At 49.7% G+C, this 26,937-nt stretch overlaps 1 protein-coding gene across 2 annotated transcripts in view; it reads left to right on the top strand.

The window, feature by feature from the left end:
* The window catches only part of LOC130110315 (ubiquitin-conjugating enzyme E2 R1-like), a 34,341-nt gene extending 7,642 nt beyond the window's left edge, over positions 1-26,699 (top strand). The window contains exons 1-5 of one of the 2 annotated variants that reach the window (XM_056277389.1): positions 9,461-9,682; positions 17,796-17,882; positions 20,183-20,280; positions 22,781-22,915; positions 23,121-26,699. In XM_056277389.1, the coding sequence (XP_056133364.1) occupies positions 9,479-9,682; positions 17,796-17,882; positions 20,183-20,280; positions 22,781-22,915; positions 23,121-23,349 (753 nt within the window). In that variant the 5' untranslated portion in view covers positions 9,461-9,478 and the 3' untranslated portion in view covers positions 23,350-26,699. Of the gene's footprint in view, positions 1-9,460; positions 9,683-17,795; positions 17,883-20,182; positions 20,281-22,780; positions 22,916-23,120 lie in introns of those variants that run through there. The other variant, XM_056277390.1, reaches the window with a different exon arrangement.
* Positions 26,700-26,937: the final 238 nt, after the last annotated feature.

The raw sequence follows: 26,937 nt of genomic DNA, 5'->3' as shown, positions 1-26,937 counted from the left end.
TCCCCAATTGCAACTTGGCCAAATTGCCCCACTCTTCCGAGCCGTCCCGGTCACTGCTCCGCCCCCTCTGCTGATCCGGAGAGGGCTGCAGACTACCACATGCCTCCTCCGATACATGTGGAGTTGCCAGCTGCTTCTTTTCATCCGACAGTGAGGAGTTTCACCAGGGGGACGTAGCGCGTGGGAGTGATCACGCTATCCCCCCCCCAAAACAGGCCCCCCGACCGACCGACCAGAGGAGGCGCTAGTGCAACGACCAGGACACATACCCACATCCGGCTTCCCACCCGCACACAACTGTGTCTGCAGAGATGCCCGATCAAGCCGCAGGTGACACGGGGATTCGAACCAGCGATCCCGGTGTTGGTAGGCAACGGAATAGACCGCGGCGCCACCCGGACGCGTGGGCTAACTGGTCTCCGTAATGAGAAACAAGTGGCGGCAGACTTGTTTTCATAAATCGGCTCAGCAGAGTTTGTTTTTTTTCCCCCCTTGCCAGTAGCTTTAAAATCACTTGTTGGTCACTGCCCTCGTGAAAAGCTGTAGGCTCAGTGAGTGTAAAAATCAGAGGAGAGGTGCCAGTTAATTTTAGGGCCCAGGCCTTTTCAGCTTACACGTGTCTCTTAGATTCTCTGACAAGTCTGTTGACAGATACCCAATAGTACTGAACAGCTGGCTCTGCATGTGCGCAGTCGTGTCTGTGTGCGCGCGTTTGTGTGGTGCATAATATGGAGCAGGCGGCCCCAGTGGAAGGAGGGTGGCGGTGGGGGAGGGGGGGTAGCAGTGAAGAGAGGCCCCGAGACTGCTGCGTAGACCTGGGCTGGTTCCGGGCCGGGTTTCAGGAGTCATGTTTCCCCCCCCTCTGGCCCTGTCAAAGAGAAACAAGAGCAGGGTAGAGGAACAAGAGAGTGATGGAGATCAAGACCAAGAGCAGTCGCTTGCCCGTGGTGGATGACCCTCGGGGGCCGATGTAAAAACAGTCCCCCGTGAGGGGGGAGAAGTGTGTGGCCCCGACACAGGCAGGCGTTTCAGTAGCTCTTTCTAAATAGTTTTCCTCACCCTCGGTCATGTGCCCGTATAATCTTGCTGTACTGAAGTACATGTGAGCTAGTGTGGTAATCATACCACAAAAAGACGTGGTGGAGGGGGCAGGCCGGGCCCGGGGGGCAGGGCGTGGCGGTGGGCGTGTCGAAGCGAGGGGGCGGAGCTACAGTAAAGCGCCCCACTCAGCCAACAATTGAATGTGATTTTATTTATTTATTTATTTTTTCCCCATATGAGAAGTTTTCTAAGCCAAGATGTCCACAAATTGTGATGACCTCATTGATTTTCAGTTTGTGGGGGGGGACTCCCCCCCCTTTTTTTTTTTCTCCCCAGTTGTGCTTGGCCAATTACCCCACTCTTACGAGCCGTCCCTGTCGCTGCTCCGCCCCCTCCACCGATCCGGGGAGGGCTGCAGACTACCACATGCCTCCTCCCATACATGTGGAGTCTCCAGCCGCTTCTTTTCACCTGACAGTGAGGAGTTTCACCAGGGGGTGTAGCGCATGGGAGGATCACGCTATTCCACCCGCCCCCCCCCCCCCCCCAGTTCCCCCTACCCCCCGAACAGTCGCACCGACCGACCAGAGGAGGCGCTATTGCAGTGACCAGGACACATACCCACATCCGGCTTCCCACCCGCAGACACGGCCAGTTGTGTCTGTAGGGATGCCCAACCAAGCCAGAGGTAGCACGGGGATTCAAACCAGCGATCCCCGTGTTGGTAGGCAACAGAATAGACCGCCACGCTACCCGGACGCCCCCATTGAGTACCACACTCCTCCTCCCTCCCCTCCTCCCTTTGCTTGGAGCTCAGTTAATGAGGCAAGGGCCTGGTAGGCCTGTCGAGGTACTCTCAGCAAACGCGTGTGGGTGTGTGTGTGTGTGTGTGTCTGTGTCTGTGTGTGTGTGTTAGAATAGTTACGCACATTGTTTTTCTCAAGCAGAAGCTGTTTTGCTTTTTTGATTGTGTGTGTGTGTGTGTGTGTGTGAGGGAGAGAGATTATATGAGGAGTGGAACCGAGGGAGTGATTGGGGACAAGGAGAAGAGGTCGGGGGAAGGAAATTATGAATGGAGGCACTCTGGGAGAACTGAATGATTTGTTCTGTTAGGGTTTGCACTGCTTGTGACCTGGTTTACTTTTCCTCGCTGTTGTTCTCCACAGGGCTGGTCTCCTTTCTTTTTCCTCTCTCTCTCTCTCTCTCTCTCTCTCTCTCTCTCTCTCTCTCTCTCTCTCTCTCTCTCTCTTTCTCTCTTTCTCTTGTCAAGGCCGCTTTGCCTTTTCAGGTCAGGAACCAAGGATTTTGCCGGTGAGTGAAAGGAGACTGACAGCTGGTGTAATGGCCGGTGCATTATTAAGGTGGTAGTTTGTGTGCACTCCTCTTGCTGGGAAAGTGACCACGCCTCACCTCCACCATCCAGTGACCACGCCTCACCTCCACCCTCCAGTTAAACCACCCAGAGAGACTCACCTTTTGACCATCTGTAGTTCTGCGTTCAATCCAATTAGGAGCACCGGCATGCCGGCCGGTGGCGGGTGGAAGCGAATACGCTGAGCCCAGCACGTTCTCATAGACATAGATCCTGTTTTGCCTGCACCATTCTCAACGCACACACACACGCACACAGAACTGGTTTGTATCGTGTGTACGTAACAGCCCGTTCTCCTGATACCTTTGTGTAATTGTTTGAAATGTAGAAACATCTGCTAGTAGTTTCTCCCCCTGTGCTAACTGCACAAACCACACCGCAGAGGGTGGCATCCATGGTGGCGGCTAAGGGTGTGTGTGTGTGTGGGGGGGGGGTGCTGGTCTATGGGCTAATATAGTGACCATGGTATTGGAGACAGGAAAAGGTTTTGGGGGCCCGGGCCTGTATTTATAGACGTGTTCAAATACGTACCTCGTGTTAAGAAGAACCAGAGGGAGAGGAAAAACCTGGGCGAATATCGGCCATCAGAGACGCCACCGCCGCAGCTTCCTGGTCTCCGCCTCCGCTGACTCACTCCCTTCCTTATTCCTCCCTGCCCTGTGTTTCTCTTCCTCTGCTGGGACGCCGTGTTGAGGGCAGTAGACCTGCCCGGCCGACCTGCCTGCCTGTCCGTGTGTGAAGCCCGGCCTGGTCACACTTCACTGCCTCCCTCCATCAATTTGAGCGGAGCTCAGCTCAGCTCAGGTGTGTGTGTGTGTGTGTGTGTGTGTGTGTGTGTGGTTTGCTTCTCTCTCTTTATCTCCCTCTGCTACAGCTTGCCTGCCAGCATAACAGCTTTGCAAAGCTGTGCTGGTGAGGGAGAGAGTGAGTGGCATGCCAGTCCGAACTGACCCCCCCCCCAGCCCGCCCCTTGAAGGTTTACACCACATTACCGATGCTTTATGGAGGCTGATAAGACCCGCCTGACGTTTGGGCCTACATCCAGCCGCAGTGCGTTAAATAGGTGATTTTTATCTGCAAGTTGGTTGGGTGCCAACAACAACAAGCAACCCTCCCATCTCTCGCTTCCTCCGTCTCTCCTCTCCCCTCAGGAAACGAGGGAAATTTTACTGAAGCTGGCACTTTTTCATTCAGTACTTAAGATTTCAAGTCTCGGAAATGTCAGGCGTCAATATTTCTGTATGTTTTTGAACTCGGGGGTCGTGAAACGACCCGGGGGTTTCAAGAGGCCGAGGTCACGGCTGTACGTGCTGGCGGGGCTGAACACACGGTACATGAATGTGATCTCTGGCTGTTGTGCGTGGCACTGAAATGGGGAAGCTCGGTTAATCAAAACAAATGTTGCGGGCATTTTACATTTTGAGGCGTTTAGCTTATCTGGGGTGACCCGCCGTGCATCAGCTGAGTGGGCTTCAGGCCCTTCTTTCACAGTACCACAAGCAACACACGCCAGAGGTCATCCGCAATACTGACCGGTCCAACAGTGCACGTTTGCCCTTTTTGCAGCTTGTTCCTAAATTGCCAATAATGCCGAGGGAAGGTGGCGAGGTTGGCTAGTGGTTACAGTAACCACCCCATTGCCAAATGTCACAGGTTTGATCCCTGTATAATCCAACAAGCCCATCAGCAATCCTGTGTCCTGAGACGGGAGAGACACACGTGAGCCCCCCTGGAAATCGGAGAACCCCCTCGTCGTTTTTTTTTATCGTGTATTAGTGTCTTCGTCAGTCAGTAAATCAAACTTAATTTAGACATGGCACACTCCGTAGGTACAATACAACGCAGTGCAACTCGCATCAAGTGCACTTGGCAGCGGAGCAGAGCACTTACCCGTTAATTGGATGTGTGCTCGTGTGTGAGTGAGATATGAACGCTGTTAGGGCAACACTGGATTGCATGGCTGTACGTGTGTGTGCTGATGGGCAGTGCTGAGGCAGGATAGGGACCAGAGGGTTGAGAGCAGCCGGCCCCTGTTGGGTTCGAACACTTGTCCTTGTGTGCATTATTCTGTTTAATTGTGTTTCCTAAATATTGGAATGTTGTGATTCCAGCACAAACATGGATTGACTTTGTATTGATTTGAATTATTTCATTTTCCACAGTAAAGAAAAAACAACAAAAAAAACATTAGATACTAGCAATATCTAAGATGTTCTGCGTAGAGGGGACGTCTGGGTAGCGTAGCGGTCTATCCCGTCGCTCACCAACACGGGGCATCGCCGGCTCGAATCCCCGTGTTACCTCCGGCTTGGTCGGGCGTCCCTACAGACACAATTGTCCGTGTCTGCGGGTGTGTGTCCTGGTTTCTGCACTAGCGCCTCTTCTGGTCGGTCGGGGCGCCTGTTCGGGGGAGGGGGTGTAAACTGGGGGGGGGGAACTAGCGTGATCCTCCCACGTGCTACGTCCCCCTGGCGAAACTCCTCACCGTCAAGTGAAAAGAAGCGGCTGGCGACTCCACATGTATGGGAGGAGGCATGTGGTAGTCTGCAGCCCTCCCTGGATCGGCAGAGGGGGTGGAGCAGCGACCGGGACGGCTCGGGAAGAATGGGGTAATTGGCTGGATACAACTGAGGAGAAAAAGGGGGGGGGATTCCTAAAAATAAACTAATAAATAAAACGTTCTGCGTAGAACGCCCCTTTAGCTGAAAATAATAAAATTCCATAAAATGTTTTTTCCCATCATAAAAACATGAAAAACTGAACACTAACCATGACCACAAGAATCCTTGTATGCGTTCACTTGAGGGTTCTCACCTTAGCTGTTATCACGCAGTGCTAGGAGTAGTTCATACTGCAACCACAATAATCCAACTAAGGCATTGTACTATGCCATTTCCACTTTACTGTCGGGCTCTAAACTGGAACGTACAAGCCAGCGTGTGTGCGTGTGTGTGCGCGTGTGCACACGCAACTTGCAGCAGCGTGTCTCCAGCCCCCCGGCGTTGCCGTGAAAAAGCTAGCCTACACGTCTTTTCTGTTAGCCGCATGTGGAAATCTAATGCCATTTCCTTCTCAAAGGCAGTGAAGCCCCCAGAAATGTTTCATAGGGGTGGCCAAATGGGGCCACTGAAAATCTTGGGGTGGCATACCAAAACCAAAAGCCATGACTGAATTTCGGGAATTCTATGATGCTGTTGTAGTATACTGTATAGGCTAGTGGAAAACTGTCAATATGAGAGATAAGAAAAATATACATTATTGATTTGAATGAACAGCACCTAATATAAAATATCAGATAGAAGCATATTATGCATAATCAGAAGCATATTCTGCATATGCGACTCGTGGCTGGGGGGGCCAGGGATAGTATCAGGGTGGCCACGGCCACCCTGATACTATCCCTGATACTATCCCTTGGGGGCGCCACTGCTCAAAGGGACCCGTGGTCGTCCGCCGATAAGCCGCTTGCTTTAAAAACAGAAAGAACGAAACAAAAAACAGGGCTTGGATGCTCCTCCTGCCCGATCCCGACCCCCGATTGTTCCCGTTGAAGACGAGGAGGACGGCGAGACGCGCGGCACTAGTTACGGCACCGTGTTGATCACCTGGGCTGAGGCCAGAAACCGGAAATGACGCGGACCCCGGATGGGAATTCGATCCGGTCCGGACGTCAGACATTCTTCTGTTCAGCGCAGCGGCGCTGGGTTTGTCAGGGTGTGTATACACCGTCGTGTTGTCTTGACCCAGCTTGTCTGTATGTGTCGTAGTGTTACTGTTCCTGTCTCCGTCTTCTGACCACCTTCGCCGGAAGCTACAGGGGAACCGAATTTATTTCGGATCCAGGGCCGAAGTTCGCTGGCGCTGTCCGTCACTGCCTGGTGCTAGCTAGCTAAACTCCGGAGTACAACCCAACACGGTTCAATAGTTCACTTCGTCTGAAAATGGCGAGAACACCGTCTTCTCTCTTTGGAAACACATTTAATCCTTCTTCACAGCTGCACAAAACGTTGACATAGGTCCAATATATCACAGTTCTTAGTAATAATATTTCCTTTCACTTGCGCGGAGCTCCCAATACCGTTCGCGCCACACAACAACAACTTCCTCATTCCCCCCTCCCTACCAACCAATCAGAGTCCGACCCCAGATCTTGCTCTTAAAGCGGTAAACCCTTATTTACCAACAGTAGCCTACATCCGAAGGCTGCCTTATCTTGTGCCAGTGGGATGTGAATGTTTTGTTCGCTCAGAGGGACACAAAAAAGGGCAGTTTGGTTGTTTATTTTTAACCGTTAGTTCGTCGGCCGATACCTTTTATAGTCGTCCGTTCTTCCCGGCTCCTCCGGCATGGTCGGCAGTTGCGCTGGAAATGACAAGAAGCCAAAAAAAAAAAGAACGATGACGTGGAGGGGAAAACGTTCGGGTTCCCCCCCAAATGAATGCTTTGTTTGTCCTGTTCTAAGCCAACAGGCAAACCGAACCTCTGATGCTTATATGGTGTTGGAAAATGGGATTAGGTTTAGTCGTTGCCGCCTGGCCCCTTGTCTGCCCGCCCCCCCCCCCCCGGCCCGCGCCATGCTGTTCTGCCTTACATTGTCACCAGTCCGTAATTTGTACACTCGCTTGAACCCGGAGGAACCCTGAAGGGCTGCCAGTTCTCTGGCAGACCCACATTCTCTTGTTTCTCTCTCTCTCTCTCTCTCTCTCTCTCTCTCTCTCTCTCTCTCTCTCTCTCTCTCTCTCGCGAACAGCATTCTCGCAGGACGATGTCATTATTTCCACGGCATCCTGGTTTACATTGCGGGAACAAGTTGCGGTAACTTCGCTAAATAACCACAACGCTTCAGAATGCAAAGTATGACGAATGCGCAGAACTCTAACCTGGGTGGCGGCGACACGTGGACAAAGGGTCCCTCCATCATAATGGCGCAACACAAAACAAGGGCAGCGGAACCTCGAGTGCACGTTCGAGAAAGACGGTTCCCGAGATGCGCAGGATACCAGGCGGTCATCGGTACTCGATGGATAAACCAGGCGGGTTCAGAGGTCATTCTGCAAGCATTTAGCATCGGGCCATTCCATTTGCATTAGGTTGCGCTAAATATAGTTTAATGCCACAGCACGTTGGTTAAGTGCTCCATGTTGAGCCCAAGCTCCTTTATTCCCTATGGAAATCCAACCACCCCTCTACTTCCACACGAACAGCCCCCCCCCCACCTTCCTAGCAGTTGGCGCAGTATGGAAAGCACCAGCTAACCATGCCGAATCGCGGCTGTGTTTTTGCGAGTACAAGAGAGACATGGGATCAGCTGTGTGTGTGTGTGTGTGTGTGTGTGTGTGTGTGTGTGTGTGTGTGTGTGTGCGCGCGCGCGCACGCACGATTAAAGTAGTGTGCCTTTGACAGTTGCACCACCCCCTCCGTGTCTTGTCTAAAGGATTGGGAAGAGGAGTTCTCTGCTGTACACTCATCTGACAGCAGGATTTACATAGCCTTGCTGTGCGTGGTGTGTCAGCACAAAAAGAGGGCAGTGTGTGTGTGTGTGTGTATGTGTGTAATGTCATGTATTGTCTTGTGTTGCAGTGACAGCTGGGGAGGACAACCGTAACGGTGTTTTTCACACCAACCCCCACCCCACCCACTCGCATGTCACCAAAGTTTCATGTGCTGGGCAGCCTCCCCAACCCCCACTGTATTGTGTTACACTGTCATTAGCTCCTCTGCAGTTGGACTCTTCAACTGGAGCGGCCGTGACTCCACAGTTCCTACCATGAGGTGTGTCAGTTCGCCACTAAGGCTGATCAGCGAGATCGTGTTGGTCCTCAACCAGTAGTCACTCATCAGCAGCAGTGCTGCAACCGTAGCTCTTTAAGGAGACAATCCTGAATAGAGCCTGCTCTGCGAGGCAGCTGCTCAGTGTGTGTGTGTGTGTGTGTGTGTGTGTGTGTGTGTGTGTGTGAGAGAGGGAGAGAGTCAGGAGAAGCTCTGCTGAACTGTACTGACTTTGCTCTGGTTTCAATTACCCCATGGAGTCTGTGTTTGTATATCTATCTGTGTCAGCCGGCAGGGTAGTTTTGGCAATGACTTGAAAGTGTGTGTATCCAACAACCACTGCAAGAATCCTTTTCAAGAATGGTATAAAAAGTGGGATTTGTCTTCTGAGATACAAATTGTAGGTGGGTCACTGTGACGTTACTTTAATAGAATGTGAGAAGAGTACTTTTATTTTGAAGTTTATTTGCTCCCCCTAGCCTTCCTCACGTGACTTAAATTCAGGAAATAGTTTCCTGCCTGATAGTCATGGTAACAGTACAGTCCAGCTTTCCATGCGGAGTTTCATATGTTTGCCCAGCTCCTGTGTTTATTGCTTCTATCTACATTTGTGCCTTGGAGAGCATCGTCTGTAAGTTCAGTTGCGACATTATTTAAGTGATTGATGATGTCCGTCATAAGAACGTCGTCGTATTCATGTTAATACGAAAATAGCTATGTGTAACGTTAGCTTCTCCCATTTTCTGTTAGCTAGTTAGCCAGCCAGGCTTTCGGTTGCTAGTTAGCTGTGTCAGCTCCATGGTAGAAATGTCACGTTATTCTGTCTGCCCGTATTCCGCCTATATTATAGCATACTGATCTATGTTATACGTACATTATTTACAATTAGTTCATAAGTCATTCATAAGTCATGTGTGATTTCGTAATTCCTAGGTTACGTACAGCTATTTACATGCAGTTATGTAGCCTACAATTATTATTTACATGCAGTCATGTGCAGTTATTTACATGTGTTATGTAGTTATGTCATAGACATGTGATAACATTTTATAATTTATGCAATGTTTATTGAAACATTCTTTCTCTGTATTGCCCCCCTATACAGTTTTACAAAAAAGGTTGAATTCTCAAAGTTCTTCAGTAAAGTTCCTCAACTTGGACCGGGACTCTGTATTTCTTTGGGATTCTTCATGTTGGCTATCTGTCGGCCTGTTTATACATGGACACAAACACGTAGGACAGAATAGTAAAAAGACGACTTCACGGCGGGCACTACAGCAACAGGATCAGTAAACAATGATGGACAACGGCGTAACCAATGGAAACACTGAAGGTGATGAGACGAAACAGGACCACTCATCTGATGCTGCATCTCTACATTCCGCCTCATCATCTGGATCTAAAACCTCCTCAACTGGTAAAGCTGCAATCAGGGCTCGCGCCAAAGTCGAAGCTGCCCGCGCACGTGCATCCTACGGTCAACGGGAAGCTGAAAATAAGGTAAGAGGTCCGTATAGCAGCTCACCTGAAATTAGAAGAGGCTCGTCTAGCAGCTGACATTAAAGTTAAAGAAGCTCAAATAGCCGCTGAGTTATCAACATTGGGGCATGAGAAGGAGGTAGCGGCAGCTATAGCAGAAGCTCAAGTTCTTGAAGAAGCGGCTGAACTTGAAGATCGTGAGGGAAGCAAGAAGAGTTGATACAAATCGGTTAGCAACAGCCTTCAATGCACACGTGACTACGTCGAACACCTCTCTAAGCTACAGACTAGTTACGAGGAGCCCCCAGAACTTGAACGATATACGCCGCACAGAGCCCCTCACCTCTCAGCCACGAACGATGTTCATGCAGTACAGCAACCTGCAACCACAACGCCAGCTGCCGCACATCAACCTGCAACTTCAACGCCAGCGATCCGGCACAGCAACCTGTGAGGTCAGCGCCTGCAGCTCCGGCACAGCAACCTGCGAAGTCAGCGCCTCTTGAGGAGCGCAACGCCTTTCTGAAAGAGAATGGTGCCTGCTACAGGTGTTGCTCCTCCACAACTCACCTGGCGAAGAACTGTAAGGCAACTTTGAAGTGCAGCGAATGCGAGAGCGATGACCACATAGCGGCGCTCCACCCTGGACCTCCTCCATGGGACAAAAAAGACAAGGACCCCACCTCAGAGCATGGCGGGGAGAGTGAAGAGGAGACGCCTCCACCAGCAGTCACCTCTAAATGCACAGAAGTCTGTGGCAGAGACCAAAGCCTCAGATCCTGTGCCAAAATCTGCCTGGTGAAGGTACAGTGGGGAAAATAATTATTTGACCCCTTGCTGATTTTGTAAGTTTGCCCACTTACAAAGAGTGCAACAGTCTATAATTTTAAGCGTAGGTTCATTTTAACAGTGAGAGACAGAATATGACCAAAAAAAGCGGAATAAGATGTTGTATGAATTTGATGAATTTATTTGCATATTTTTGGTCCAAAATAAATATTTGAACCTTGATGTGCTTCTTCAGCCACTCTTTGGTTGCTTTGGCGGTGTGCTTTGGGTCGTTGTCGTGTTGGAACACCCATCCACGACCCATCTTCAGCGCTCTCACTGAGGGAAGGAGGTGTTGGTCCAGAATTCCACGGTACATGGCCCCGTCCATCCTCCCCTCAATGCGATGGAGTTGTCCTGTCCCCTTGGCTCAAAAGCACCCCCAAAGAATGATGTTGCCACCCCCATGCTTGACGGTGGGGATGGTGTTCTTTGGGTTGTACTCCGTGTTCTTCACCCTCCAAACACGGCGAGTTGAGTTGAGCCCGAAAAGTTCTATTTTGGTTTCATCCGACCACATCACCTTCTTCCAGGCTTCTTCTGAGTCGTCCAGGTGTTCATTGGCGAACTGCAGACGGGCCTGTACATGTGCCTTCTTGAGCAGTGGGACCTTGCGTGCGCTGCAGGATTTTAATCCATGATGGCGTACTGTGTTACTAACCGTTTGCTTTGTAACTGTGGTCCCAGATGCCTTCAGGTCATTAACCAGTTCCCCCCTTGTGGTTCTGGGATGATTCCTCACCGTTCGCATGATCAGGGACACCCCACGAGGTGAGATCTTGCGTGGAGCCCCAGACCGAGGAAGGTTGGCGGTGGTGTGGTGTTCCTTCCATTTCCTGATAACTGCACCGACAGTTGTTACTTTCTCTCAAAGATGCTTTCCAATTCTCTTGTAGCCCATCCCAGCCTTGTGCAGGTTTACAATCTTGTCCCTGGTGTCCTTAGACAGCTCTTTGGTCTTGCCCATGATGGAGATGTTGAAATCTGATTGATTGGGTGTGGACAGGTATCTTTTGTACAGGTAACGAGGTAATGCAGGTGTATTTTATGTGGGTAATTAGTTGGGATTGGGGGTGCATCTTAAAGAAAAACTAACTGGTTTGTGGGAGCCAGAATACTTGCTGTTTGGTAGGGGATCAAATACTTATTTTTCTAAATCAGGTGGTTATTAATTTTTATAAATTCATATGATGTGATTTTCTGGAATTTTCTTTGGGATTCCGTCTCTCACTGTTAAAATGTATATATGATTAAAATTATAGACTGTTGCATTCTTTGTAAGTGGGCAAACCTACAAAATCAGCAAGGGGTCAAATAATTCTTTTCCCCACTGTATACCCCAAAGCACACCCAGACAGCTACTAACGTCTACATCGTCCTGGACGACCAGAGCAATAGATCTCTGGCAAGGTCTGAATTCTTTGACCTCTTCCAAATCAGAGGTTCAGACTCACCGTACACCCTGCGTACATGTGCAGGAGTCACCGAGACATCTGGAAGAAGAGCCACAGGGTTCTTGGCGGAGTCGTTGGATGGAAAAATAAGTGTGGCGCTTCCAACACTCATCGAGTGCAACCATATGCCTGACAATCGGTCAGAAATCCCGACCCCAGAAGCTGCACAGCACCACAGCCACCTGAAGTCCATCGCTCGCAGAATCCCTCGCCTGGACCCTGAAGCCCAGATCCTGATACTTCTGGGACGCGACATCCTTCAGGTACATAAAGTCAGGGAGCAACGCAATGGTCCTCCCAGCGCCCCCTATGCCCAACGTCTAGACCTGGGTTGGGTTGTTATAGTAGACGTGTGCCTGGGTTCAGCCCACAAGCCAGCAGCTGTGACTTCCTATTGCACCTGCGTGCTCGAAAATGGAAGGCCATCTCTCCTCACTCCGTGCCCCAACCGTCTCCAGGTCAAGGAAAGGTTCAGCTCCAAAGCACAGAACAGCATCTCTCCTCCTTACAGCGTCAAACATGACACCCCAGTCCCTGATGACTGCAGCCTAGGCAGTACTATCTTCCAGAGTACTAAAGATGACGACAAAGTGGGGCTTTCCATCGAAGATCGTCTGTTCCTGGAGTTCATGGACAGAGAGATGGTGATGGACGACACCAACAGCTGGGAGGCGCCTCTCCCATTCCGATCCCCTCGTCGACGGCTCCCGAACAATCGAGACCAAGCTCTTAGCAGACTTACCTCTCTCCGCCGCACCTTGGAAAGAAAGCCTAAGATGAAAGCCGACTTCGTCACCTTCATGCAAAACATCTTTGATTACGACCAGGCTGAGTTGGCCCCACCACTACCGGAGGGAAGTGAGTGCTGGTACTTACCTATCTTCGGTGTCTACCACCCTCAAAAGCCAGACAAGATCAGGGTTGTCTTCGACTCCAGCGCTCAACATCACGGCATCTCCCTGAACGATGTGCTACTTACCGGCCCGGATTTGAACAACAGCTTGCTGGGAGTCTTGCTGCGCTTCCGAAGAGAAACAGTGGCTGTCATAGCAGACATCGAGCAGATGTTTCACAGCTTCGTCGTTCGAGAAGACGACAGAGATTTCCTGTGTTTCCTGTGGTTCAACAACAACGACCCCAACCAAGAGGTTGTCGAGTATCGCATGAAAGTCCACGTATTCGGCAACTCACCATCCCCAGCTGTCGCCATCTATGGACTTCACCGAGCAGCAGAACACGACTCCAGGGAACACGGAATGGATGCCAAGCACTTCGTGGAATGCGACTTCTACGTCGACGACGGCCTCAAGTCGCTCCCGTCAGCCACAGAATCCATCGACCTGTTGAAAAGGACACAGGAGATGCTTGCTGCCTCAAACCTGAGACTCCATAAGATAGCGTCAAACAATTCTGATGTCCTGGAGGCCTTCCCTCCAGAAGACCATGCAAAGGGACTGCAAAACTTGGACTTCGACGACAACTCCACCCTCATCCAACGCAGCCTGGGACTCAGCTGGGAACTCAAGCATGACATCTTCACCTTCAGAGCAACGGCCACAGAGAAGCCCTTCACCCGCAGAGGTGCTCTAGCCACGGTGAACAGCTTGTTTGACCCCCTCGGTCTCGTCGCTCCAGTCGTCATTCAGGGAAAGTTTCTGCTGCGAGAACTCACCTGCAATGAAGCTCTCGACGGGGACACCCCTCTACCAGATGAAAAGGAAGCAGAATGGAGGATGTGGAAAGATTCATTAGAAGACCTGAAAGACATCAGGATACCAAGAGCCTACACTCCCACCACCCTATCTACCGCGCAAAGGAATGAGCTCCACGTCTTCTCTGACGCTTCAGTGAAGGCTATCGCCGCGGTAGCTTACCTCAAGGTGATCGACAGTGATGGAGAGTGTCATGTCGGTTTTGTCCTGGGAAAGGCGAAACTGGCGCCTCCGTCCGCTCATACTATCCCAAGACTGGAGCTCGGCGCCGCTGTGCTGGCAGTGGAAATGGCGGAGCTGGTGGAGAGGGAGTTGGACATCAGTGTAGACACGATGCGGTTCTACACAGACAGCAAAGTTGTCTTAGGGTACATATACAACCAGACCAGGCGGTTCTATGTGTACGTCTGCAACAGAGTGCAGCGAATCAGGAAGTTCACCAAACCAGAACAGTGGAGCTACGTCCACACAGCTCAAAACCCAGCGGATCATGCTACCCGATCGATACCTGCCGCCGAGCTAACAAACACTACATGGCTCACAGGACCCCCTTTCCTGTCCCTGCCTGACGGAGTTCACACTCCTGAAGAGGAGCCTCACGAACTCGTCGACCCGAATTCTGACAGTGAGGTGCGTTCTCATGCCACGACTCTCTCCGTCCCTCCAGCTAACCTGGGATCTCATCGCTTTGAGCGGTTCTCCTCATGGAAGTCTCTTGTGTGAGCTATCGCATCCCTAACCCGCATCTTGGAGCTCAAAAAAGCTGCTGTGGAAGGCAACCTCAAAACCTGTACCGAACCCACAAAGCCTTGCACGGCGGAACAGCTATCGATGTCAGAGACCCTCATCATCAGCTGTGTGCAAAGAGAGACCTACAGAGAAGAGTTCACCTGCTTGGCTGCAGGGAAAAGTATTCCCAAACACAGTCCTCTAAGGAAGCTGGACCCCCTACGTGGATGAAGATGGTCTTCTGAGGATAGGGGGAAGGCTCAAGCATGCAGCAATCGACACAAGAGAACAGTTCCCAGTCGTCATCCCAGCTCGCAGCCACATCGCGACGCTCCTTGTGAGGCATTACCATGAGAGAGTCAAACATCAGGGTCGTATCTTCACGGAAGGGTCCATCCGCACAGCAGGATTCTGGATCGTCGGAGCCAAGCGGTGCATCAACAGCATCCTCCGCAAATGCGTGGCTTACAACAAACTTCGAGGGAGGACGGCCGAACAGAAAATGGCGGACCTACCCTCCGACCGTCTGAGCACAGAGCCACCCTTCACCTACGTAGGACTCGACGTGTTCGGTCCTTGGGCTGTCGCCACAAGACGAACCTGTGGCGGTCAAGCTAACAGCAAGAGGTGGGCAGTCCTCTTCACGTGCATGAGCACACGTGCCGTGCACATCGAACTCATCGAATCGATGGATACATCAAGTTCCATCAATGCCTTACGACGATTCTTTGCACTGAGAGGCCCTGCGAAGCAGATTCGTTCTGACTGTGGTATGAACTTTACAGGCGCCTGGAAGGAGTTGCATATGCCCCTCACAGATCCCGAAGAGCCCAACGTCAGGAAGTACTTGGGTGAGGAAGGGTGTTCATGGATCTTTAACCCTCCTCATTCCTCCCATATGGGAGGAGCCTGGGAGCGTATGATTGGAGTCTCCAGACGTATTCTTGACTCCATGCTCAGGGAAACCAGCCAATCACGCCTTACTCATGAGGTGTTGTCTACCTTAATGGTAGAAGTTATGGCAATCATCAATGCCAGGCCCCTCGCACCAATCTCCTCGGACCCAGAATCTCCCTTCCTCCTGACCCCTGCTTCGCTACTGACGCAAAAGATGTGTACTCTCCCTCCCCTTCCAGGGACCTTCGACAGCAAGGATCTCCACCGCCAGCAGTGGAGGCAGGTGCAACATCTCGCCAACACCTTTTGGCACCGATGGAGGCGTGAGTACCTCCCCACACTCCAAAGTCGCAGCAAGTGGCAGGACATGCGTCCTAACGCCAAGGAGGGCGACCTAGTGTTGCTGAAGGACAATCAAGTGACGAGGAACGAGTGGCCCCTGGCTCTTGTTACAAAGACATTCCCTGGCCAGGATGGAAAGGTCAGGAAGATTGAGCTCAAGGTCACAAAATATGGATCTACAAAGACCTTCCTGAGGCCTGTCTCCGAGACAGTCCTACTCATGCCTGCTGAAGATATGGACTGAGTTAGTTTGTGTTCTCCAGACATGCTCCTCATGTTAGTTTAAGGTAGTGGTATAGTAATTATACCAGGTGGGGAGTGTGACGTTACTTTATTAGAATGTGAGAAGAGTACTTTTATTTTGAAGTTTATTTGCTCCCCCTAGCCTTCCTCACGTGACTTAAATTCAGGAAATAGTTTCCTGCCTGATAGTCATGGTAACAGTACAGTCCAGCTTTCCATGCGGAGTTTCATATGTTTGCCCAGCTCCTGTGTTTATTGCTTCTATCTACGTTTGTGCCTTGGAGAGCATCGTCTGTAAGTTCAGTTGCGACATTATTTAAGTGATTGATGATGTCCGTCATAAGAACGTCGTTGTATTCATGTTAATACGAAAATAGCTATGTGTAACGTTAGCTTCTCCCATTTTCTGTTTGCTAGTTAGCCAGCCAGGCTTTCGGTTGCTAGTTAGCTGTGTCAGCTCCATGGTAGAAATGTCACGTTATTCTGTCTGCCCGTATTCCGCCTATATTATAGCATACTGATCTATGTTATACGTACATTATTTACAATTAGTTCATAAGTCATTCATAAGTCATGTGTGATTTCGTAATTCCTAGGTTACGTACAGCTATTTACATGCAGTTATGTAGCCTACAATTATTATTTACATGCAGTCATGTGCAGTTATTTACATGTGTTATGTAGTTATGTCATAGACATGTGATAACATTTTATAATTTATGCAATGTTTATTGAAACATTCTTTCTCTGTATTGCCCCCCTATACAGTTTTACAAAAAAGGTTGAATTCTCAAAGTTCTTCAGTAAAGTTCCTCAACTTGGACCGGGACTCTGTATTTCTTTGGGATTCTTCATGTTGGCTATCTGTCGGCCTGTTTATACATGGACACAAACACGTAGGACAGAATAGTCACGACTTCGCAAAATCCCTCAATGGGTCATTCTGTTTTGTTTTTCGGGGAAAGGGTGTTACACTTGGTTTTAGGGCAGTGTTTCCCAAACCAGTCCTCAAGGAACCCCTATCCTGCAGATTTTCATTGTAACCCTGCATAGGTAGCCCTGCTTGTACTTACTCAACTAATCATCTCACAACACTTAATTATGCCTAGGTGTGCAACATCTGACATAATTCATTGCTGATTGGTTGAATAACTACAAACAGGTACCTGTTCAGGGTTGCAAAGAAAATCTGCAGGATAGGGATTCCTTGAGGACTGGGTTAGGAAACACTGGTTTAGAGGCAGCCACCAAATACTTTCTGATATCTATTTGTTATTCAGTTTTATGGAAGTGATGGGGACTGGTATGTCTGTAGGCGAGGGCTGAGTATATACTGAGCCAAAACGTTATGACCACTCACAGGTGAACCGAATAATGTCAGTCATCTCCAAACAAAGGCACATGTCAAGGTCTGGGTAGACTAGATGGTAAGTGAACAATCTGTTCTCATAGTCAACGTTTTGGATGCAGGAGAAATGGGCAGGAGTAAAGACCTGAGCGACTTCAACAAGGGCCAAATTGTTATGGCCGGACAACCGGGTCAGAACATCTCTGAAATGGCAAGTTTTGTGGGCTGCGCCTGGTCAGCGGTGGTGAGTACCTACCGACAGTGGTCTGAGGAGGGACAAACCACGTCCAATCCATGGCACTTCCACCTCGCACCTTACAGGACTTTAAGGCTTTGCTGCTAATGTTTTGGTGCAAAATACCACAGGACACTTTCAGGGGTCTTGTAGAGTCCATGCCTCGCCGGGTCAGCGCTATTTTAGTGGTACACAGAGGGCCAACTGCATGTTGGGCAGGTGGTCATAATGTTTATCGGTGTAGGCTTACAGCAGTAAGTTACGGTATTCAACTGCCACAACCCTGCTTCTCACGTTGCTGATTAATGCTTCTCATTCATTCAGTCTCTCTGTGTCTCTCTCTCAGGCTCGGATCAAATTCCCCATCGACTACCCTTACTCACCACCTGCCTTTCGCTTCCTCACCAAAATGTGGCACCCTAATATCTATGAGGTATGTTTGTGAACTAATGATGCCTGACATTGACATTTCTGAACTGATCATTTCCACGGCCATTTTGGCCAATGCTGCTATTTTTGATTTCATTGAAGTATGTTTACCTGTTATATGGAAAAAGATGCTTGGATATGTCTTAAAAACACTGCTCTGTTAGTGCCTGACCTGATTTATTGCTAAACACTACACTGTCTCCAAGTGTCTGCATTCACTGAAGGAGGTGAACACAGAATACTTCAATTTAAATGGAGAACACGCTGGTCGCTACACTAGCGGCTCCTCTGGTCAGTTGGGGCGCCTGTTCAGGGGGGAGGAGGAACTGGAGGGAATAGCATGATCCTCCCACGTGCTACGTCCCCCTGGTGAAACTCCTCACCGTCAGGTGAAAAGAAGCGGCTGGCGCCTCCACATGTATGGGAGGAGGCATGTGGTAGTCTGCAGCCCTCCCTGGATCAGCAGAGGGGGTGGAGCAGCAACCGGGGCGGCTCAGAAGAGTGGGGTAATTAGCCAAGTACAGTTGGGGAGAAAAAGGAGGAAGCTTCTTTGCTCTTGCATTTGTTCCATGACAGGCCGATCCTTGAAAGCTGGTCTGTAAAACACTGGCTATCACAGTCGGTGCAAGAGAAAACAGTTGTATGTAAATATCAAAATGGCCTCCATTTATTTCTTTGTAAGCTATTGCACCACTTGTCTTTCCACCAACGCCTGTTGTTGGCGCCATCACATAATTAATGCGTCATCGTATCAATGCGACGTATCAAGCATAATTTCACCATTTGCCCAGATATTGATCACATACTTTTTTCTTCTTTTTTTTAATCCCCCTTTTTCTCCCTTATTGTACTTGGCCAATTGCCCCACTCTTCCGAGCCGTCCCGGTCGCTGCTCCACTCCCTCTGCCGCTCCGGGGAGGGCTGCAGACTACCACATGCCTCCTCCAATACATGTGGAGTCACCAGCCGCTTCTTTTCACCTGACAGTTAGGAGTTTCACCAGGGGGACCTAGCGCGTGAGAGGATCACGCTATTTCCCCAAGTCCCCCTCCCCCCCGAACATGCGCCCCGACCGACCAGAGGAGGCGCTAGTGCAGCAACCAGGACACATACCCACATCCGGCTTCCCACCCGCAGACACGGCCGATTATTTCTGTAGGGACGCCCGACCAAGCCAGAGGTAACACGTTGACTCGATTTGGCGATCCCCTGTGTTGGTAGGCAATGGAATAGACCACCATGCCACCCGGACGCCCCTCAATCACACACTTTTACGGCAATTATTAGCTGATACTGATAAGCTGACCGATATCATTTACTCCTATTGTGAACAAGTTAAAATGTTTCATCAAAGCTTTGTCTGTTGTGGTCTTTTGTTAATGGCCCAGTGTTTTGACCTAATCAAACTCAGGGTTAGGATTAGGATTAGGGTTAGGGTTGTCCTCCACTGATGCTTTAGAGAGAGTCTTCGTTATCGACAAAAGGGGTCAGAAATGTATAGAATAATTCTGCCGGGAAAAAAAACAAACATTAGAAACGTATGCACTGTATAGATTGCGTGACAGGAGGCACATTTAGTAATGGGCAAGGTGGGGCGTCTGGGTAGCGTAGCGGTCTATTCCGTCACCTACCAACACAGGGATTGCTGGTTCCAATCCCAGTGTTACCGCCGGCTTGGTCAGATGTCCCTACAGACACAATTGACCGTGTCTGCGGGTGAGAAGCCAGATGTGGGTATGTGTCCTGGTCGCTGCACTAGCGCCTCCTCTGGTTGGTCGGGGCGCCAGTTCGGGGGGGGGGGACTAGGGGGAATAGCATGATCCTCCCACATGCTATGTCCCCCTTGTGAAACTCTTTACTGTCATGTGAAAAGAAGCGGCTGGCGACTCCACATGTATTGGAGGAGGCATGTGGTAGTCTGCAGCCCTCCCCGGATTGGCAGAGGGGGTGTAGCAGCGACCGGGACAGCTCAGAAGAGTGGGGTAATTGACCGAGTACAATTGAGAGGGAAAAAATCCAAAAAGAAGAGGGGGGGGGGAAAGAAAGAGTAAAGGGCAAGGTTATCCGAAGGTTTCTCCTTTTTTATACAGTATACTCGCCAACTCATGGTAACTGAGTTCAGCCTTTTGTCCCAGAGGTGTAGTTGTTTAACTTCAAAGTTGTCATTGTTTAGCTTCAGCCTGAGAAGACCCATTTTCCCCAACAGGGATCATTAAAAGCAGCTGCATGTGATCTAATGAAGTGAATAAGGGCTTCGTCCCGACATGCAGGAGTACTAACCCAGTCCTGCATGTTGTCCAACAGAACGGGGATGTGTGCATCTCCATCCTGCATCCTCCAGTGGATGACCCACAGAGCGGAGAGCTGCCATCAGAGAGATGGAACCCCACACAGAACGTCAGGTACACACAGATACAGGTCCTCACGGAACGCGGCGTTCTCCGTTCTGCACTGGGCTCCACTTTAAGGTCACACGTTCCCCAACACTTTTCGTTAATGTCAGAGAGGTCACGGGGCATTTCATCAACTAGCTTCAGAAGTTCACCAACTCGTTTGACTTCTTTACCAGCCAGAAGGATTTTGAACGGATAAAGTTTTTAGACATGTTTTAGAGTATTTTTAGTGTACAGAATAACCTTAAGACGATGCTGGATGACCTTCTGAACTGGCTGGTGAAATGCCCAGCCAGGAATGTGTAGTTTAACTGGTATCGGCATCTTTAATGGATAATTTACAAGTCTAAAGGTCCTCTGAACAAATGTAATTTGGTCTTGGGTATTATGTGTCTGTATGATTTGCATCCTTTCATTTCACATTTTTCCTTGATCACACATTAATTGTTATTCTCTTTTCCTCCACATGGTGTATTAGAAATTTGGTCACGGCCGCCATCAGTGTTCTCTGTCTTGCTCATTGTGGCGATAACATTTTGTCAGGGCACTAGACTACAGCCCCTTACCAGTGCTCCAGTCAGAGCTGAGCTGCTTTTTTCATGGTTTAGAAAATGGAGAACACTGGGATGGCATCTGGCGCTTCACCTGTGTCCCCGTCCACAGGGTTAGAGGTTGTGTCAGGAAGGGCATCCGACGTAACATTTTGCCAGATCATTATGCAAATTGACAAGACCATACCAGATCGGTCAAGACCCGGGTTAACAACGGTCGCCATCAGTGCAGAACTATCAAATCCACTGTGGAGCCGCCTGGGAAACGGAACAAGCTGAAAGAAGAAGAAGAAAATGTAGACTTTGGTGTCTAGATGTGTGCCCAAAGAGAGCCAATTTAGAAAGGCTGACAAGAATAATTTGGTGATTACTGGCTTATGACGGTGAAGTATTGTGCCCAGATTTCCTGTTTAGGCTTAATTTAGTCTACAGATGGCAACAATAACGCTCCAGATGCTAATTAATGTAAAGGCAACAAGGGTAAAAGCTAGGGCGGCGCAAAAAAAAAATGAATACAGTTCAGTATTGTAATGTTTTTTTTTTTAATGCTTTATCATTTTTTCCAGCCCCTTGAATCAATACATTAAAAAAAATATTCACTTTTTAAATGGGTTTCAGTTCAGTCACACAATAAGAATACTTAATATCCACTTTATTTTATGATGGTATGGCATCTGCATAGCAGTTGCATGTCATCTGCATAGCAGTTGAGTTCAGTGTGTTCTGTGACACAAGAATATTTCATATACACACTTTATCTTCATACATGTTATCGACATTTCTGTTCAGTGTGTTCAGTGACACTGTGCAGTGCACATACCGCTCTAATACACTGGAAAGGAAATTTTGAATTAAATACTTTGATTCAATTTGTCCGCTGAGTTATCAAAATGTAATGTGATGCGTTTCATTTTTAGCAGGCATTGCACATTGCTATCCAGGGGTCCTCTCCCCGAGTGCGCGGGACGTATTGCACTCCCGGTGGGCATTGTGGGCGTTTGGGCAGTTGGTCTACGTGGCTGGACGGTTTTGAGGTTTCATTAAAGTTGTTACACGCTAGTGAAAGTTGTCGTCAATTTGAGCTAGCATGATGGGGGAACTGGGGGGAACAGCGTGATCCTCCCACGCGCCACGTCCTCCTGGCAAAACTTCTTACTGTCAGGGGAAAAGGAAGCGGCTGATTACTCCACATGTATCGGAGGAGATGTGGTAGTCTGCAGCCCTCCCGGGATTGGCAGAGGGGGTGGAGCAGCAACCGGGACGGCTCAGAGAGTGGGGTGATTGGCCAAGTACGGGGGGGGGGTCCAAAAAAAAAGAAGATTTGACTTGGTCTCTCCATTAATTTTGTTATTGATTGACTGATTGATTGGTTTTGTGCCTTCGCAGTTCAACTAGGTAGCTTTTTATTCAGGTCCATTCAGGTGCTTTGACATTAGCCTCAATGAGAGAGGCCTGACAGTCACAAAGATCATGATCAGCTAAGATTGGGTGGATCACAATGTTCACGAAAAGCATTAACAAGAGTTAAATTAGCCTACTTGAAGGACCACAGAGACCACACATCTTCATCGCTGTAACGATGTTGGACTGGGCCCTGCTGCTGTAATCCAGCTGGTGGGTTTACCCATTCCTGAAGTGTGAAAACAGCATTCGACGACAGCCGGCTGCTGTTGTGCGGCCCCTGTACATAACAGTTCAGATCAGTAGATCACCACAGAGACAGATGGACTGCGTAAGGGGCCTAGTAGGCTAACTGCCATCATCTCTTTCTCTCGCTGTCCTCATGTTTCTCCCTACTTTCACTCTGCTCTTCTTTCTCTCTCTCCAAATCTTTCTTCGTCCCTATCTTTCTGCACTGGTCTCCTTTGCTGTCCACTATCTTAATCCTTGACTACTTCCCCTCGTCCTCTTTAACATCGTCTCTCTTGTTTTTGTCTCTGTCCGTCTCTGTGTCTCAGGACCATCCTGCTGAGTGTGATCTCTCTGCTCAATGAGCCCAACACCTTCTCCCCGGCCAATGTGGACGCCTCTGTCATGTACCGCAAGTGGAGAGACAGCAAGGGCAAGGACAGAGAGTACGCCGAGATCATCAGGTAGTCAAACAGATGAATGACTGACAGACACACACACACACACAGTTCACACTTCAAATTGGAGCATGCTTTTACTACTTTTACTCTCCTAGGTACAGGATGTACCAGCACTGAAGGTGTCTGGCCTAATCAGAGTTGATGCTGAAACTCGTTTTGACAGTGTCTTACTTCCTGTTTCCCTCATCAAACCCCCCCCATCACCCAGGAAACAGGTGCTGGCCACCAAAGCCGACGCAGAGAGGGATGGCGTCAAGGTCCCGACCACACTGGCTGAGTACTGTGTGCGCACTTGTGCGCCACCCACCGACGACGGCTCCAACCTCTTCTACGACGATTACTATGACGACGAGGATCTGGAGGAGGCCAATGACAAGGACAACGACGACGAGGACTGCTGCTATGACGACGATGACTCGGGCACCGAGGACTCCTGACCTCACCTCCCTGCGACACGCCGCCCCTGCGCCCCCTCCAACGGCCCTTTTCTCCTCTTGCTCCTCCTCCCTCTGCCTGGAACTGAACTTTATTCCCCCACCCCTTTCCCAAATCCCCCACCACCACCCGTGTCCTCACTTAGCACAGCCCCCCCCCTCCCCATCACATGTGCAGCCATGACCTTCTGATCTGCACACTAAAACTTCATTTAAAGCTGCATTTAGGAAAAGCAAGCTACAGAGTCGCTGTTTTCATTTTGTTCTTTTGTGTTTTTGGTGTTTACCTGTCTTCTTTTTCTTCTTTGTTCAGTGAGTAGAGGTTACACGCGATCCCCGTCCTGCACACGGTGGTTTTTAAACAAACATGAATGGGTTTTCTTGTCTGAGGCCCCCCTCCCCCCTCGCTTTTATTTCCACTTGTCTGCACCAATGTTGAAGAATTGGATCAGATTCCCTGAAAGCGTTAATAAGCCTTAAGGCCGTCTTTCACCCACTCGCAGTTAAGCAAAGATTTTCTGGGGAACAACCCCGTTCCAAAATAGTGGTTGAAGCCCCCCTTTTTTTTTCTTTTTTTGGGTTACCCCACCTTGGATGAATAGGTCATTATAAAACAATGAGAGAGGAAAAGAATCTTATTTAGAAGAGCGGGGGGGGGGGATTTTGTGTATGTGTGCACATTTGAATGCTGAGTCACTTTTATGAACACATCCACCACTTGGCTCCGTGTGCACGTGGGTGTGTGCATGGGTGTGTGTTTGTTTGAGAACTCTGGCTTGCAGGCCATTTGAAGCCCTGCCACGCTGCACCTCTGAGCTTCGAGCCCTGTGGCTGGCGCTCCGAACCAGGACATGTTCCATTTCAAAACACGTTGTTCACTCCCGACACGTCTCGCCCCATTCCCTTTCACAGTCCCTCGTTGGATAGACCAGCGGAGTCCACAGCAAGGCCCCTTACCTGCAAACCACATGTCTGCCAGCCGGTAGAGATACCAAACACCACCACCTCCGCTTACTGAAGGAGGAATTCAAGGCAACAGAGAGTCAGGCGGGGGCTTACTTTTACATTCCTCATCATTACCTTCATCCTCACCATTGCGACCTTGTCGCTGGTCACCCTGTCTGATCCATAAAGTTGTGATGTGACGGGCCGGAGGTAAGGTTCAAACATCGAAATTGGCGAACGCTGCAAGTTTTTTATAGGCACAGCCCACCAAATGCGTGTCTCACTCTTATCAAAACCGCCAAGACAGCCTTGAATATGCAAGCAGACACTAGCAGTAACCTGCACGCAAACGGAAACGTATCGAGGCGAGGCAACTGCGGACGCCATGCGGTGTGCTGTATCTGAGACCTGCGCAGTCAGCACTCGCAAACCCATTTAATATGCAAGGCTTGGAAAGCTTGGGTAATCCTGAGCCCTGAGCCTTTTCCAGTGGCTCAGATAACAAGGGCCAGCCAAGCCAGCTCTCTCAAGTCCAACGTGGTACCCAGTGAATTTTGAGAGTGGTGGACTCGAACAGTATTCCTGGGTAGACATGGACTGGGCAGGCCTGGTCTGTGTTGTATCAGACTGGGTACTTATTTAGGGAGGGTGTGTGTGTGTGAGAGAGAGAGAGAGAGAGATCTTACTATACGAATCAGAAGACGCCCTCTGATGGTTGCTTTGTGCACAGGTAGTTAACACCCCCCCCCCCAGTCCCTTGCTTGGGTGGCGGCCATCTTGTGTAACCTGTGAACACTCATCTGTTGCATCATATGAGCTCAGATAACTGTTTAAATAATTGAGAAGACTTGCGTGCAACCTGATGAAAAGAACCGGATCAGTTTTTTGATAGGGTGTCACGGTCAGGATAATGTCAGGACCCCCAGGAAACACCCCCTTCCTCAATACCCATAACTCCTGGCAGCAGCGCTGAGAAGTACTCTCACCACCGCTCAGTTCTACACAGTTACCGTGAGTCACGACCGCTCAGCGGTATTTTCAAACAAAGTTCTCGACGTTTCCTTAACTCTTCTTCAGTCGTGTGCATGTGAGTCTTCACAGTTGATGAAAACACATTGCCTTTTTTTTTTACTGAATGAAGTAGAAGGATTTGTGAAATAGGGTTGATCGTTGACCCTTAAGCATGGACAGGAGACTGCAGTCCATTACTAGCTTGCCAATAATGGCGTCTGCTTGGTTTCGATCTGGTGTCGGGGTTGGAAATTGTTCCAGCGGACACTAATCATCCGACGTTATCTCTCCTGCTGTGCTATGACTGGTATGAGGGCTCTAACCTCCTCATTTCTGCATTCTTTTAGTTCTGGTGTAACCTCTTTATTCACAGGTTGAGGTGTGAGCGTCCTAGCCCTGTATCAGCGCTCCGGTTCTTGACTCAGTTTTTGTTAAGCCTCGAGAGCAGGGAACATTTGCAGAAGAACGAGCGCACCAGCTGATGATCTCAAAAGAAAAGGATGAAGATTGTGTCGCTCCAGCACAGCACACAGTGCGACTCTGCCAGCCGTTTTTACTCGGTCTTGAATGTCCATCCATGATCCGTTGTGACCAGTTCACCTGTTCTCCATCAGGTTGTCCACCTGTATGACTTTTTGCCTTCTGAATTGGTGTTTCGGTGAATGGGATTCAGTTTTTGTCAAGCCTGCTGTTGTTGTTGTTTTTTTTCTTGTGTCATCCACAACCTCCACCATACTGAGCTCAGATCCCAGGACCTTACTATGGAAACAACAACAAGCACCTCAGGAAAACAAACCAACAACCAACAGACAAAACCTTCTTTTCTGCTTCCAACTGAGTGAGCCTTCTCCGAGAGAACCAGAGCCCCTAACCAGCCCGTCTCCAGCACCCCAACCAGCCCGTCTCCAGCACCTCTAACCAACCCGTCTCCAGTACCCCTAACCAGCCCGTCTCCAGCACCCCTAACCAGCTCGTCTCCAGCACCCCTAACCAGCCCGTCTCCAGCACCCCTAACCAGCTTGTCTCCAGCACCCCAACCAGCTCGTCTCCAGCACCCCTAACCAGCCCGTCTCCAGCACCCAAACCAGCCCGTCTCCAGCACCCAAACCAGCCCGTCTCCAGTACCCCTAACCAGCCCGTCTCCAGTACCCCTAACCAGCTCGTCTCCAGCACCCCAACCAGCCCGTCTCCACTACCCCTAACCAGCCCGTCTCCAGCACCCTAACCAGCCCATCTCCAGCAACCTCTCTCCCTTTGGCTTCAGAGGACTGTTTACAATCTCTACCTTCATATGCACATGTGGATATTTTGACGATCACTTGATTTGTTTTTCTTTGTATTTTCTTTTTTTCTTATGGTTTGTACAATCTATTTAAAACCTTAAAATAAAGATCTTTATTAGATTTTTTTGGAAGGCTTCGTTATTGCGCTGCGCCGAAGACCGGATGAATGAGGATGAATGAGCCAATGTGTGCACGCCGTGTGAACCAAAGTGTCTTGCTGCATGCTCAGTAACCCAGGTGAGACCGTCCCAGAGACCTGGATCAGTTCTTCTGGACACGTTTAGGGAGAAACGTCTCATCACTCATTAGTGACCTCTTCAGTCTCGACCGAGCGCGGGCACCCTTGCAAACC

Source organism: Lampris incognitus, chromosome 3 (assembly GCF_029633865.1).
Source record: "Lampris incognitus isolate fLamInc1 chromosome 3, fLamInc1.hap2, whole genome shotgun sequence".
Lineage (NCBI taxonomy): Eukaryota > Metazoa > Chordata > Actinopteri > Lampriformes > Lampridae > Lampris > Lampris incognitus.
The sequence above is the reverse complement of the archived record's forward strand: the minus strand, read 5'-3'. Positions and strand labels throughout refer to the sequence as shown.